General features: G+C 43.7%; 1 protein-coding gene across 5 annotated transcripts in view; it reads right to left on the bottom strand.

Annotated features, from left to right (window-relative positions):
• TNRC6A (trinucleotide repeat containing adaptor 6A) overlaps nt 1-16,583 on the bottom strand; it is a 175,118-nt gene that overhangs the window by 141,271 nt on the left and 17,264 nt on the right. For 4 of the 5 annotated variants that reach the window (XM_081299838.1, XM_081299826.1, XM_081299833.1 and 1 more), the window contains exon 2: nt 5,620-5,745. The exons of the other annotated variant lie outside the window; for it this stretch is intronic. In XM_081299838.1, coding sequence (XP_081155964.1) covers nt 5,620-5,699 — 80 coding nt within the window. In that variant the 5' untranslated portion in view covers nt 5,700-5,745. The remainder of the gene's footprint in view (nt 1-5,619; nt 5,746-16,583) is intronic. 5 annotated transcript variants of the gene reach the window in all.

Here is a 16,583-nt window from a genome sequence, read left to right as displayed (position 1 = left end):
GTTATGTATAATTTATCACCATTTAAAAAAAATTGCCTTAAGTCAGAAGAAAATGTTGAACAAAAAAATTTAAATACATTAGGATCAGAGATTCTGATTTGGGCCAGTTATAAAATGAATTAGATTCTTTTTGGGGGGATGGGGAGGATGTACTGGGGATTGAACTCAGGGGCACTGGACCACTGAGCCCCATCCCCAGCCCTATTTTGTATTTTATTTAGAGACAGGGTCTCGCTGAGTTGCTTAGCACCTCACTTTTTTGCTGAGGCTGGCTTTGCCCTCCCGATCCTCCTGCTTCAGCCTCCCGAGCTGCTGGGATTACAGGCGTGCACTACCATGCCTGGCTGAATTGGATTCATGAATGTGGAGTGTGTGTGTGTGTGTGCGCGCATGCACACATACAACCAATGTTTAATGGAAAGATGGTAAAATAAATTATTTCAGTTACGAAAATTTTGTCATGAAATTATGAGAAAAGTGAACAATCATCACTTAAGCCACCCATTTCCCATAGAATCAATGAACACGTCAAAGGTAAAAATAATTCAAATTTTGCAAAACAGCGAATTTTAGATGAATCACTCCACAGGATGCTGACCAACGAATAGGTGGGTATATTTAATCCTAAAGCTCTTCCAAATTTATAAAAAACCAGTGCCAATTCACAAATGTGGTATAGACTTTTTGAATCTTTTACATCTGATAGAGAAGAATTTCAGTTAGATATGAAAAAAAAATTAGTTTCTATCCTACCAGATGGTGTTCCAAAAATATGGATTTATTGGAACTTCAAAACAAGGGACTGATGTTTTCGGTCTTGCTGCCTTCCACCGTATGATATATATTGAAAATATTTATGCTGCTTTCAGAAGTAGACTCTTTGGGAGGTGCCATGGATACAGTTGCTAACACTGCTCCCTGTGTGTATATACAAACGCTGTGAATCATCACCAACATGTGGAACTTCCTTTTTTGTGTGTGTGTGTGTGTGGTGGTGGGGATTTGAACCCAGGACCTTATGCATGGAAGACAAGCACCCTCCCAACTGAGCTGTATCCCCCATGTGGAACTTCTGAAAGGAACAGAAGGCAATAAACACAATGATTTGGGGTCTTTGCCCAACATCACTGGTTGAATTGTGCAAGAATTTTGGAAGGATTTACTGGACGGTCAATTCCAAATCAAGATTTTTCTTGAAACTAAAGGAATGCTTGCCCAGAACCTAATAAAGACAAAACGAAAAACAATGCTAGTGTGACTTGTTTTCTCACCAACATGACAATATATATGAATGAGATGACCCTGAAAATCGAAGGAAAGAAGAACTTCCTTTTGGCCTGGCTGGAGAGTTATTCGAATTTACACTGAAATTGAAATTTCAGCCAGGCGGGTGGCGCACGCCTGTGATCCCAGCAGCTCAGGAGGCTGAGGCAGGAGGATCGCAAGTTCAAGGCCAGCCTCAGCAATTTAGCAACGCCCTAAGCAACTTAGTGAGACCCTGTCTCTGGATGAAAAAAATTTAAAAGGCTGGGATTGTGGCCCAGTGGTTAAGCACCCCTGAGTTCAATCCCTGATACACAAAAAAAGAAATGAAAGAAATTGAAACTTTTCATAATCCAAATCAATGACAATGAGCTCACCCACTTTCTGACATGAATTGATATGGCAAATATTTTTAACAGCATCATGCAAATCATATGCAGAGTTTACCAGAGAAATTTGAAGAATATATTACTGATACTGATAAACTTAGAATTGCTTTTCAATTAATATAATATCCCTTTACCTGCCACATTAATAATATTAAATTGACATAATTTAGACAGAAGCAGTTTTAAAATTGATATACTTTTGCTTCAAAGTGAAATAATTCTTCCAATAAAGATGAGATGGTTTGGGGCTGGTGTGGTGGCACACGTCTATAATCCCAGCAGCTCAGGAGGCTGAGGCAGGAGGATCACAAGTTCAAAGCCAGCCTCAGCAATTTACTGAGGCGCTAAGCAACTCAGTGAGACCCTGTCTCTAATAAAATACAAAATAGGGCTGGGATGTGGCTCAGTGGTCGAGTGCCCCTGAGTTCAATCCCTGATACCCCCCCCATGAGCTAGTTTTGGTACTATGGAAATGAATATTAAAGAAAAATGATTTTAGGGGACTAATTGGAAAATGTTTAAATGTCTAAGACAACTTGGGTATGATTCTGCTTTGGGGGCTATAAATATAAATATGATCAAATATCTCCAATACAATTTTAGTTCATTGAGCTATGCTATGTTTTAAAAAAATATATCCTGGCTAGGCATGACGGCCCAGGCCTGTGATCCCAGTGACTCAGGAGGCTGAGGCAGGAGGATCACAAGTTCAAGGGCAGCCTTGGTAACTTGGCAAGAGTCTGTCTTGAAATAAAAATAGAAAGGGCTGGGGATGTAGCTCAGTGGTAGAGCACCCTGGGGTTCAGTCTGGGGTGTCACAAAATATAAATTAAAAAGAGGTCTGGGGTTGTAGCTTAGTGGTAGAGTACTTGCCTGGCATGAGTGAGGCATTGGGTTCGATTCTCAGCACTGCATATGAATGAATAAAATAAAGGTGTTGTGTCCATCTACAACTAAAAATATATATATATTTTATTTTATTTTTTTTAAAGAGAGTGAGAGAGGAGAGAGAGAGAGAATTTTTATTTTTATTTTTTTATTTTTATTTTTTTTAAAGAAAGAGTGAGAGAGAATGAGAGAGAGAGAGAGAATTTTTTTAATATTTATTTTTTAGTTTTTGGCGGACACAACATCTTTGTTGGTATGTGGTGCTGAGGATCGAACCCGGGCCGCACGCATGCCAGGCGAGCGCGCTACCGCTTGAGCCACATCCCCAGCCCCTAAAAATATATATATATATATTTTTAAAATTGAGCAATTTTGTAAGTGTACACACACAAAAAAAAATCACCCTGGATGTCAAAGCCTTACTTCAGCAACAACAAAAAAGGAACATACCACCTTGATCATTTTTATATTGATGACATATTGACATGATGGTATTTTTAGAAAGAGTGGGTTAAATTAAATATAATTCTGAAATTATTTTGACCTTCTTCATACTTTTTTTCCTAATGAAACATGAAAAATTAGAACACGTAAAAATTACCTCTGTGGGGCTGGGATGTAGCTTAGTGGTAGAGGGTTTGTCTAGCAAGCATGAAGCCCTGGGTTCCATCTCTGGCCCAACTAACCAATCAATCAATCACAGGTGGCTTATGTTTTTATGCCATTCCATAGTTGAGGTCTAGAATCACCTCCCTTCTCCTTAGCACCTCTGGGAGAATTCTCCATTGAACTCTGAAAAGAGGATCATAAGAAGCAACGGGCTCCATCCTCAGCTCCCTCTATGAAAACCAAAGGAGTTGGCCAGACCCAAGGAGCTGGCTGTGAACTTGAGCAACTCAGCACTGTGACTCCTGAAAACTTTGAATCTGGAGTCAGCAGTGCAAAGACAGAATTATGCAGAAGCCCAATTCAACATCGCGTCAGTGTCAGGTGCATGGACCAGGCTTTGAAAGACCCCCCCCCCCCCGCCAACTACTAATGGGAGTGGGGTAGCATAGGGAGCCGAGAACGGGTGACCGCCCGTCACAGAGACGTGGCTGGAGGTTGGTGCGGGGGAAGATGGGGACAATCCCCGGGTCTGATGGACTGGGTGAGCCTCCCAGCAGAAGAATAAGTGACAACATTGGAACTTTAGAAGGTGGAAGGAGAAGAAGAACATAGAGAAAGAGCTGGAATAAGAGGTTGGAACTTAGAATGAATGGCGGGTAGGAGAAGGGAAGCACCATCAAGCAGAAGATTCAGACCTAGGTTAGGACTCTTTCCCTGCCCTCATCAGGGGTCCAGAGAAAACCACCCTGGAGCTTTGGCGAGAATGTCCAGGCTAATTCAAGATAAAGGACGCTCTGCAGCCACCAGGTCACGGCAAGCATCAGGTGCTAGTGGGATTCCTGAGGGCAGGGGGAAAGAGGCAGCCGACGTGCACCCTTCCTCTCTTCTTTCCTTCTGCATCAGGGATGAATGGATGTGGCTTGGCCCAAGGTCCAGTCCCCCCATCCTGCCTCATCTATAGCCAAGGTCATGTGACTTCTGTGGATGGGCTGGGTTCTGTTCTTGATCCAGAGGGACTTACAAAGTTCTGGAGCTCAGCCCCTCGGACTTAGAGTGCCAGGTTTGACTAAAGGTGCCAGGCTTACAACTGGGCTCCTGTGGCCAAGTGCATGCCTTGTGCCCAGTTCTAAGGTCATGTCCCTTCTTCCCCTCTGGGCCGGACTCCCTGTCTCAGTGCCGTGTCTGGGATGGAGCTTACTCCTCCCAAAGGCTAGAGATGCTTGTCCAACACCCGCTCAGCGATGACCACAGCCCTGCCTACTGCCCACTGACTGTCACCATGTTGGAGCAAAATGGCTCTATGATCTTCGGAGCCCCTTTGGACCTTCCGTTCTGTCTGCAGACCTGAACCTTCCCCACGGTGCCTCCTTTACTGTGGCCTAGGTAGGCCCCGCTGTCTGCTCTGTTAGCAGACACAGGATCACAGACAGCAATTCAAGTAGATCCTCTGGGGGGAGCATCCTGTTATCTCAGCTCTCCCTGCCTGAAAAAAAAAAATCATTCTCCCAAGGTACGTAGTCAAACTCAGCCTATCAATATATATTCCAGCTTTTGCTTGGATGAATGCTATTTCGATTCAGTCATTTTCTCCTTCACTTTCTCTCCCATTGATTTTTTCCCAAGAGTCTACCTTCTCGATTGCCTCCTCCTGATTGAATTCTAGGGGGATTATGTGTTTAGTGCACTTGGTGTATTTCAAATGTCCAGAACTGGACCTGGCACACAGTAGATGCTCAAGAATCAACCATTTTGAAGGAACAGAAAAGTAAACATCTCAGGCTCTTCGGAGATCAATGGTTAGTACCTGTGTTTGCATAGAACACAGAGGTTACCTATAGGAGCTCAGCTAGTTTTTATTTTACCAATGCTGGGCTGAAGAAAATCCCTTAATATACACAACAAAGTGGCTATATACAATGGCCAGGACTCTTTTTCTTTCTATTTGGGTGGGTTCTATTTTCAGTCTATCTTTTGCATTACCACCACTGACCAGTGTTAACAGCCACCAGCTCTATGACGTTAAGCTATCTCAAAGATCCCACCCACCAGAGCTTCCTCTTTAATCCCCTCCTGCATTTGTACACAAGTCTTTTTTCCATGATGCCCCCAAACCTGCCCCTGCATTCTCTCCAAGTGGCTGCTGATTTTCCCAGTGCCATGAATTACACTGGACAGAGCCCAGCAGCAGAGTGGCCGGCAGAGGACCCACCACCCTGCAAGCCATTTGGACGAGGATGTGATACTACCAGAAGTATCAACCACCTTCAGAGGATGACAGGTACACTGGCCCCTGCCGTGAGATCCTGAGGTCCGAGTTTCAGAACCTTCCCCTCTTTCTCCTGCCCAGCTTTGATTTCAACCCCCTTTAACTCAGAGTTCGGGGCGGTTGTTTTCTCTGTTCCCTTAGTTGGAACCTTAGGCAGCCCTGGGCTTAGTTGACCGACCCGTGGCCCCAGGTGAGTCATACTACCTGTTCCATTCCTCGGGCAGCGGAATGTCTTGAGAGCCAGGGCACCTGGCTTCTAGGCCTGGCTCTGCCACGAGGTGCATGACTTTAGGCAAATCACATCACCTCTCTGGGCCTCAGTGGTCACACCTGAGAAATGAAGGGGTTGCATTCGATTAGTGAATCTCCACTGTTTACTTTTGTCCCCTCCCAAACACAACCAGCAGGGTATATTTACCTACAAGACCCACGTCCCTGGGCAGCTCCTAGGTGCACCCTCGAATTGCATCCCTTTCTTTCCCACTCAAGAATGCCTATGACCCTGTAATCCCAGTGGCTAAGGAGGCTGAGGCAGGAGGATCACCAGTCGAAGGTCAGCCTCAACAACTTAGGGAGGCCCTAAGCAACTTAGCGAGACCCTGTCTCTAAATAAAATACCAAAAAAAGGCTGGGGGGTGTGCTTCGGGGGTTAAGTGCCTCTGAGTTCAATCCTTGATACCAAAAAAGAAAAATGCCTATCAGAATGAAATGAACTGGAAGGATAAGGAGAACGTGCGCGATTTTATTCATATTTTTAAAATCATCTTGGGGCTGGGGATGTAGTGTTCAGTGGTAGACCACTTTCCTAGCACGTGCGAGGCCCTGTACTGCAGAACAAACAAAAACTCCTTTAAGCTTGGTATTTTGACCGCAAGAGAATTACACTTACTGAAGATTTAATTATGCACTTTCAGAATAAAAAAGAGAGAGCAAGAAAGAAAAGCACATCACTTGCGTGGCATGGAATGAGCGTGTGAGGTGGGGAGTGAATATCTGAAGCTCCTCCATTGGTTCTGGTTCTTGCAAAAACACGTTCGAGGTGGGGTTCTCATTAGGTGCAGGTTTACACTAGTATTTAAAGACAAATCTTGCACACAAGGTCCCTGAATACAAACCAATGACATCAGCTCCTGTTCAAATAAAGGAACTTCAATCCGTACCTACGTTGGGGGGGAACCTGAGAGGCGGCTTCTCCAGCTGGGCCTTTGCCTCCGGAGTTCATGTGGGTAACCCTGGCTCTGTGCAGGATTCGCCCTTCCCTGGCTTATGCATCCCGGTGCAAGGTGGGGCTCTGCAGGTCTATTTACAGGGCTTCTGAGTCACCCTTCACAACTGCCCCTTTTATGAACTGAGGTTGCAAAGCTGCAGAATGCGCTGATGGCTAAGGCCCTTTGCACCGCCCAGGGCACTGGCTTATGCCTGCGGTCCCTCCCTGGCTTCACCTAACTAGTGCTCTTTTCTTCTCTCTTGCCTAAGAAGAATGCCACTCTGCTCTCTTAACAACTGTTCTTTCCAAGATCCAGATCTGTCTTTTCATTGTAAACCCTTTGAAGAAAGGACCCCTCTTGACCATGTTCATTCTTCCTCTAGAACTTGGATTCGGCTTCTCCCACCCAACTTTCATTCTTCCCGTCACCTGTGCCTGCAAGGTCTCTCTGATAGCCTACAAGCTGCCTGAGGGCAAAGACTGGATCAGCCTTATTCACTACCATCAAACACAAGGAGGACAGGTACAATAGGAAGCTAATAATCAGGTGGTGAATAAATGAACGACCAGAAGATTGAATGCAGAAATCCATGAATGAAACTAGTCTTGTCTACTGATTGCCTCCCTGAGCACTTAAACACACGTTCTTGTTTGATAAATGCTCACACAAACACGCACACACACACACAAGCGTCAACCCCTTGCACGATCTCTCCTGATTTTAGAAGTCATGAGAACTTAAAATCTCTGTCAGCACTCACCTCTCGTTTCTTCCCAAACCTTATGAGCTGGCCTCTATAGCCTCCATCCAGGGACAATGTTCCCAATAACTGCACCAAGACCGGACACACCACCAGATTCAATAAAGTTCCTGTCCTCATTTTATTTGGTATCGTGATTCTAAGTTGTAAAAGTATTTGGATGGCTCCTGGGTTTATTATTCTTATAGAAGCAGCCGGGAGACAGATGACTTTGTTATTGTTGTTGTGTTCTAGTTATACATGACACTAGAGTGTATTTGGGCAGAATATACATACATAAAGTATTACTTATTCTATTAGGTTCCCACTTTAATGGTTGTACATGATGTGGAGTTACCCTGGTCATGCGTATAAATACAAGGCTAGGAAAATTATGACCAATTAATTCTCTTTCCTATTCCCCTCCCAAGACAGATGACTTCTTAATTATTCTTTTAGTTGTAGATGGAAACAATATCTATTTATTCATTTATTTTTACGTGGTGCTAAGGATCGAACCCAGTGCCTCACACATGTAAGGCAAGTGCTCTACCACTGAGCCACAACCCCAGCCTGACAAATGACTTTTAAAATAAAAGAATGAGAGCATAAATAGGTATTGGGTTCTGTTTTCCCAAGATGATGAGTTCAAGGGACACTAAATACAATACCGTTTAGAGATTATAAAGATTCATTTATTTGGACTGGGTTGTGGCTCAGTGGTAGAGCACTCGCATAGCATGCATGAGGCACTGGGTTCGATCCTCCACACCACATAAAAATGAAATAAAGATATTGTGTGTCCACCTACAACTATAATATAAAATATTTTTTAAAAGTTCATTTATTTAACCACTCACTTATTTATTCAAACACACACATACCAAACCCCTTTAATGTAGTAGGCATTAAGCTAGGTGTTGAGGATGTACAGGTAAATAAGACCAGGTAATATATCTCAGGAAGTATCCCATCTATCAATAAGGCAGTTAATTTTGAAATTAAAAAATCTTTGAATTAAAAAAAGTATTGGGCTGGGGATGTGGCTCAAGCTGCATGCGTGCAGCCCGGGTTCAATCCTCAGCACCACATACAAAACAAAGATGTTGTGTCCAACGATAACTAAAAAATAAATATTAAAATTCTCTCTCTCTCCCTCTCTCACTCTCTCTTTAAAAAAAATGTATTGATGTACAGCCAGGTGTGGTGGTCTGCACCTGTAATCCCAGCAGCTCAGGAGGCCGAGGCAGGAGGATCGCAAGTTCAAAGCCAGCCTCAGCAAAAGCGAGGTGCTAAGCAACTCAGTGAGACCCTGTCTATAAATAAAATACAAAATAGGGCTGGGGATGTGGCTCAGTGGTCAAGTGTCCCTGAGTTCAATTCCCAGTACCCACCCTCTACAAAATGTGCAATGCTCATATAGAAAATGCACATATTATAAGTGCTCAGTTTGCTGAATTTTCACAAACTGAACACACACACCGATGTGGATAATGCCTGGATGAAAAGACACCGTGACCAGCACCCCAGAATCCCTGCTGGTCTCCTCCTAGACACAGCTCCTCTCCATAGGAAGTGCTCTCTGGTTTGAGAGAGCACCCCAGAATCCCTGCTGGTCTCCTCCTAGACACAGCATAGATGAATATCGCCTGCTCTTGTGCTGCATATTGGAAGCCTGCAGAATGTTCTCTATGTGCTTCTGTTCTTTTGCTCAGCATATTGGTGAGGTTCACTGATGTTGAGGTACGTGGATGTGGGCCATTCATTCTTATTGATGTTGAATTCTCCTTTAGCCACACCCCCTGCCTGCCCACATGGGAACTTCCTTTGCACAGTAATTATGATCTCCTCTTCAGTAATATTTCTGCTCCTTCCTCCTTGCTTTCCTGCATAACTCTTATGACCAGCTTATATTTTATGCCTTTTGTTTATTTGTGTTATTATTTGTCCCGTGCCTAGAACTTAAGTTCCATAGCATCTGAGAAGTGCTCAATAAATACTCTTGGAACAATGAACCTCAGCTACTTCCACCGGGTATCCAGCAGGCCCAGGGCTGGAGGGTAGGTCATGCTGCTCAGAGAGAACAGATGGATCAAGAACTACAGCACGTGTCATTGAGCAGGAGAGCCCAACCTGATGTGGGGTCAGAGGTCTCCTTCTGTGACATCTCTACCACGAATATCAATGTGAAAATCTCACATCAAATGCTTGCAAATGCATTTTTTTAAAGGAGAGAGAGAGGGAGGGAGGGAGGGAGGGAGAGAGAGAGAGAGAGAGAGAGAGAGAGAGAGAGAGAATTTTTAATATTTATTTTTTTTTTTAGTTCTCGGCAGACACAACATCTTTGTTGGTATGTGGTGCTGAGGATCGAACCCGGGCCGCACGCATGCCAGGCGAGCGCGCTACCGCTTGAGCCACATCCCCAGCCCGCAAATGCATTTTTAAAGTCGATGAATAGCGAAAGGAAAAGAATCAGAAATGTCTATTAACGGGGAATAGGCCTATTGTTATTAATTATTATTATTATTATTGTTGTTGTTGTTGGAATTTGAAGTGGATTTTCTGGCTTTTGCATCTTTTGGATTTTTCCAGTCGTTCAAATTTTTAATCATAAGCATCTTGATTAAATTCTTAAAAATGAAAGACTAACATGCCACTATTAAGTAAAGTGTGTCGTGGTGCTTCAAAAATGGTTTAATAGTAACAAACTGATGCTAAAAGTATCCCGAAGCCCTAGGACATTTTATTTTATTAAAATCACAGATTGAACATTCATGACCTGACTGAGAGTAGACAAATGTTCCTTGAGTGAATGAATGAAATACATTAATATGCAACACCATCCCAATGGGTCAGATAAGAAAAAAAATGCCATCCCTTTACTAATAAGTGCTGAAAAGGCAATAAAAAGCAATCTAGCATCCATTCTCCATGAAAATTCTTGGCAAGCAGGAAAGAAGAAGGCTTCTATCATCCGCCTGTCTGCAAACCTCTGCAATCTGGCTCCTGCTGGCATCATGCCACTGACACTACCTTCCCCAAGGCTACCAGTGTCCTACATATCACCAAACGCAGTGCACTTGGATGGGTACCAATAAATATGTAACGAATTAAGAAATGGATGATAAAAGAATCTCGGATCAACAGTCAACACCAACGTTGAACAATAAAACATCAGCATCCTCTCTTTAAAGTCAGAAATAAAACCAGGGTGTGATCTGCCACTGTCCTTAGATGGGGTTTTTGGAAGTTCAAACAAAAAAGAAAACGATCCTCAGCACCACATACAAAGATGTTGTGTCCACCGAAAACTAAAAAATAAATAATAAAATTCTGTCTCTCTCTCTCTTTAAAAAAAAATTAAAAAAAAAAGAAAACGAAACAAAGAAACCATAGAAACACAAAGATAGAGATAGCTATTGGCAATAAAGAGACAAACATGATCGTTCCTTGCATAACACCTAGGAGAATCATCCCCAAACTACTACCAGAAAGAGAGAGTTCTGGAAGTTCACAAAATAAATACACAAAGAGTTAATCGTTTCCCCCAAATACCAGCAAATGTCACGTCTGTGGAATGATGGGTCATGAGACAATTGAGAAAGTGACATCTTCAGAAGGCGTAGAATCTCACAGATGAGAAGTCAGAAGGGGACAGAATTCCAGTTTTACAAATTAGGAGAGAAAAAACTATAGGGAGATTTCTGGTTTTTTTTTTTTTTTTTTTCCCCAACTAACTGTGAAGTGTAACTGACACTTGGTTGTGAAATTTACATTCAATTCTAGTGGATGACACACTTGCTATCTTCCCTGGGGGGCTGGGGGGTGGGGATCAGGTGCTGCTGAACTATTAGGAGGCATCAAAATGGGGGGGGGCTGATTCTGCCCCACCCTGGAAAGCACATTCCAGTTCCCTCCTTGTATGGTGTTGTCTCCAAAGGAAGTTCCTGAATTTGTAACCCACCTCGCCTGAGATTATAATTACCTGTGCTTAGTAAGGAACTGACTTTACAAACTCGGCCAAGTGTAAAAACAGACGTAGCTTTTTAAAAAATTGGTTCTAATTAGGTATACGTGGCAGCAGAATGCATTTGGATTCCTTGCCCACAAATGGAGCACAACTTTTCATTTCTCTGGTTGTACACAATGTGGAGTCGCGCCATGGGTGCAGTCATACATGTACCTAGGGTATGCCCCTCACATTCCACATGGCCCCTCCACTTTGCCCGAAGTTCCTCCATTCTTCCCACAACCCCACACCCCCCATTAGCAATGATAGGTAAGTGATGCCTGCGGGGTTCATATTCTCATGCTAAGTTCAGCAAGACATTTTTAGAGTCCTTGCACAAAAAATGAAGAGATTAGCAAATACTCAACTAATACGATTTTATTGACTTATTTAGGGGACAGGATCCAGAACTTCATGCAGGTGAGGCAAGTGCTCTACCACTAAGCTACACCCCCAGCCTTCTAATATGATATACCTTTTTTTCTTTTTCTCCCTTTTTTTTGGTGATACTGGGGATTGAACCCAGAAGAATTCCACCACTGAGCTACATTCCCAACCCTTTTTACTTGATTTCAAGACAGGGTCTCGCCAAGTTGCCCAGGATGACCTTGACTGGTGATCTTCCTGCCTCAGCCTCCTCAACCCACTCACAGGTGTGGAGTATCATATTTGGCTCTCATATGATTTTTTTTAAAGTAACTTTATTTTCTGGAAAATAAACCTGCTATGAAAGCGATTAGACATGAAAGGAAGGTTTGCTTCAGCTTGAAGACTTCTTGGGAGAGATAAAAGTTTGAGCTGCGACCTAAAATGTACAAAGTAGCAAACCCACAAATAAGGAGGTTGGAGAGCAGAGCAGGTGGCAGGTCATGCGGAGCCTCGCAGACCACGTGCCACAGTCTGGATTCCACTTTTAATGCAAAGGGAAGTCATGGAAAGAGCGTGGGCTGGGTCCCCTAGCATCTGATGGATGATTTTCAATGTCCATGGGGGTGGCTGTAAAACTGATAGCCTACAGTACAGAGGGGCTTGGGGACCTGCTGAGAGGCCACTTAACTAGTCCAGGTGAACATGGTACCAGGTTGGGAGAGGATGATGGCAGAGTGGTTAGGAGATATGCTATGAAGGGAGGGCCATTCTGGAACATTCTAACACTTATGGTAAGTGGGAAGAGGAATGGGAGCAAGAAACAGGACAGAGAAGGAGGGGGAGGCCAACCAAGAGTGGGGTTTCATGGAACCAAACACCGTGGAGAGGTTGAAAAAGGAGGTGCCTCAGACTTGGCCACTGGAGGTACAAATGCAAGGTCCCCAATGATCTTTGCTAGAAAGGTTTCCCAAGAGTTGTCAAAATCCAATCAGGGTAGTCAGTGTGGGGCCTGGGCCAAAAGTACACCTGGAGGTCTACACACAGTGAACCTAAATATTGTTATCGATCAAGCAAACTGCCAGGTAAGTGTTAGCCGCTTACCTTGACGGATGTATATTCGTCGTGTGTATTTCTAATTCTCAGATTCCCGGAGCGCCTCACGGAGTGGATCCGCACAGGGAGGGCAGGTGCCCTCAATGCACCCTCTTTTTCTTCTTTCATTTGAGCTCCCCCTACACACCCTGGCCCACCACCAGCTCAGCAGCCTTCTCTTAGGTGCCAAGATACAGGTACCCACAGCCCCAGGATCTGGGCAACAGTCCCTCAGAGGCCCTGGAAGCTGGCTGGGCACAGGGAATTCCAGAGTCCCAGCCACCCTGAGTGAGGAGCAGGAGGGACCAACTCTGAGGGCAAGTTTGCTTGACCCTGTCAATCACCTGCGGGTTTGAAGGAGCCCTGCAGGAGGGTGGCCAGCAGGGGGCCCTCTGCAGCACCTTCGCCTAAGGACCAAATAAGACTGGGTTCAAGAGAGAAAGGGAAAATGCGAGGGAGATGGTGGAGAGAGCAATTTGGCCTCTCAAGAGGCAGCAGCTGGAGGAGGAGAGCCCAAGGAGGCTTCGCCCTGTGTCTTCACTTCTGAACGCTGATGTAACCCCTCCAGGGACAGGAAAAGTTGACGAGAAGAGAATGGGGAGATACTAAGAGCAGAGCCCTTGATCAAATGCCCCGGAGAGGATGCGTCCTGGAGTTGAGCGGAGGGATTGGCCTGTAGAGGTCAAGGGCCATTCTTCCAATGTGAGAGGAGGTAAAGCAGATGAAATGGATTCAGGTGTAGCTCTGGCAGTGGAAAGAGAAACCAGATGATTCTTTTCGACAAAGTACAGCATCATTCTGAATGGACAAAAGTTGAAGGCATTCCCTCTAAAATCCGGAACAAGACAGGGATGCCCTCTATCTCCACTTCTATTCAATATAGTTCTCGAAACACTGGCCAGAGCAATTAGACAGACGAAAGAAATTAAAGGCATAAAAATTGGAAAAGAAGAACTTAAATTATCACTATTTGCGGATGACATGATTCTATACCTAGAAGACCCAAAAGGTCTACAAAGAAACTACTAGAACTAATAAATGAATTCAGCAAAGTGGCAGGATATAAAATCAACACGCATAAATCAAAGGCATTTCTGTATATCAGCGACAAAACTTCTGAAACGGAAATGAGGAAAACCACCCCATTCACAATATCCTCAAAAAAAAATAAAATACTTGGGAATCAACCTAACAAAAGAGGTGAAAGATTTATACAATGAAAACTACAGAACCCTAAAGAGAGAAGTAGAAGAAGATCTTAGAAGATGGAAAAATATACCCTGTTCATGGATAGGCAGAACTAACATCATCAAAATGGCAATATTACCAAAAGTTCTCTATAGGTTTAATGCAATGCCAATCAAAATCCCAACGACATTTCTTGTAGAAATAGATAAAGCAATCATGAAATTCATATGGAAAAATAAAAGACCCAGAATAGCAAAAGCAATTCTAAGCAGGAAGTGTGAATCAGGCGGTATAGCGATACCAGATTTCAAACTATATTACAGAGCAATAGTGACAAAAACAGCATGGTACTGGTACCAAAACAGGCGGGTGGACCAATGGTACAGAATAGAGGACACAGAGACTAATCCACAAAGTTACAACTATCTTATATTTGATAAAGGGGCTAAAAGCATGCATTGGAGGAAGGATAGCATCTTCAACAAATGGTGCTGGGAAAACTGGAAATCCATATGCAACAAAATGAAACTGAATCCCTTTCTCTCGCCATGCACAAAAGTTAACTCAAAATGGATCAAGGAGCTTGATATCAAATCAGAGACCCTGCGTCTGATAGAAGAAAAAGTTGACTCCGATCTACATATTGTGGGGTCGGGCTCCAAATTCCTTAATAGGACACCCATAGCACAAGAGTTAATAACAAGAATCAACAAATGGGACTTACTTAAACTAAAAAGTTTTTTCTCAGCAAGAGAAACAATAAGAGAGGTAAATAGGGAGCCTACATCCTGGGAACAAATTTTTACTCCTCACACTTCAGATAGAGCCCTAATATCCAGAGTATAAAAAGAACTCAAAAAATTAGACAATAAGATAACAAATAACCCAATCAACAAATGGGCCAAGGATCTGAACAGACACTTCTCAGAGGAGGACATACAATCAATCAACAAGTACATGAAAAAATGCTTACCATCTCTAGCAGTCAGAGAAATGCAAATCAAAACCACCCTAAGATACCATCACACTCCAGTAAGATTGGCAGCCACTATGAAGTCAAACAACAACAAGTGCTGGCGAGGATGTGGAGAAAAGGGTACACTTGTACATTGCTGGTGGGACTGCAAATTGGTGCGGCCAATTTGGAAAGCAGTTTGGAGATTCCTGGGAAAGCTGGGAATGGAACCACCATTTGACCCTGCTATTGCCCTTCTCAGACTATTCCCTGAAGACCTTAAAAGAGCATGCTACAGGGATACTGCCACATCGATGTTCATAGCAGCACAATTCACAATAGCTAGACTGTGGAACCAACCCAGATGTCCTTCAATAGATGAATGGATAAAAAAAATGTGGCATCTATACACAACGGAGTACTATGCAGCAATAAAAAATGACAAAATCATAGAATTTGCAGGGAAATGGATGGCACTAGAGCAGATTATGCTTAGTGAAGCTAGCCAATCCCTAAAAAACAAATACCAAATGTCTTCTTTGATATAATGAGAGCAACTATGAACAGAGCAGGGAGGAAGAGTAGGAAGAAAAGATTAACATTAAACAGAGACATGAGATGGGAGGGAAAGGGAGAGAAAAGGGAAATTGCATGGAAATGAAGGGAGACCCTCATTGCTATACAAAATTACATATAAGAGGTTGTGAGGGGAATGGGAAAATAAACAAGGAGAGAAATGAATTACAGTAGATGGGGTAGAGAGAGAAGATGGGAGGGGAGGGGAGGGGGGGATAGTAGGGGATAGGAAAGGTAGCAGAATACAACAATTACTAATAGGGCATTATGTAAAATTGTGGATGTGTAACCGACGTGATTCTGCAATCTGCATTTGGGGTAAAATTGGGGGTTCATAACCCACTTCAATCTAATGTATGAAATATGATATGTCAAGAGCTTTGTAATGTTGTGAACAACCAATAAAAAATAAAAAAAAGAACAGCGGCAAAAAAAAAAAATTCCAATTCTGTACATGCTCAGGACCCGTGCAGTTTTTCTTGGACATATTTTTGATGTGATCGATTGAATCTGTAGATGCCAAACATATAGATGAGCAATGTAGAGATTCAAGGTCTTCCAAAGAAATGCAAAGTTAGCCAAAGTGGGTAGGCTGGGAGTGGGGTTAGTATGAAGACTGGTTAAAGAGCTACTCCCACCCTGCAGGGACCATTGCTGGGGACCTCAGCTGTGACCGGGGAAGGGGCAGTGGGCCAGCTGAATGGATGTCCCCAGCTCTTAGTTTATCCCAGATACTCGGGTAAGTATCTGAAGCTCGGCTCTCCCTCTCCACCTTTAGCCTCGCTCCTGCCTCTGGACATCCATCCTGTGTGTCTACAGCCGGTCAACGTCATCACATCCCTAACATCACCATCAACACCCTCCTGATCTGCTCTTGCAATCGAATTCCTACTCTTTGCCTGTAACCCCGTTCTCTAAGTCAGACCCTGGAGTCCTCTGGAATTCCTGCCTCCTCACCTTCACCTTGAACCTTCCGCTGAGCCTGTTGACCTGCATCCCGGTCCACTCCCGGGTCTCCACGAGCACCTAACG

This window comes from Spermophilus citellus (genome assembly GCF_964194105.1).
Source record: "Spermophilus citellus genome assembly, chromosome: 6".
NCBI lineage: Eukaryota > Metazoa > Chordata > Mammalia > Rodentia > Sciuridae > Spermophilus > Spermophilus citellus.
Note: the sequence above shows the minus strand (reverse complement) of the source record. Positions and strands in the feature narration are given on the sequence as shown.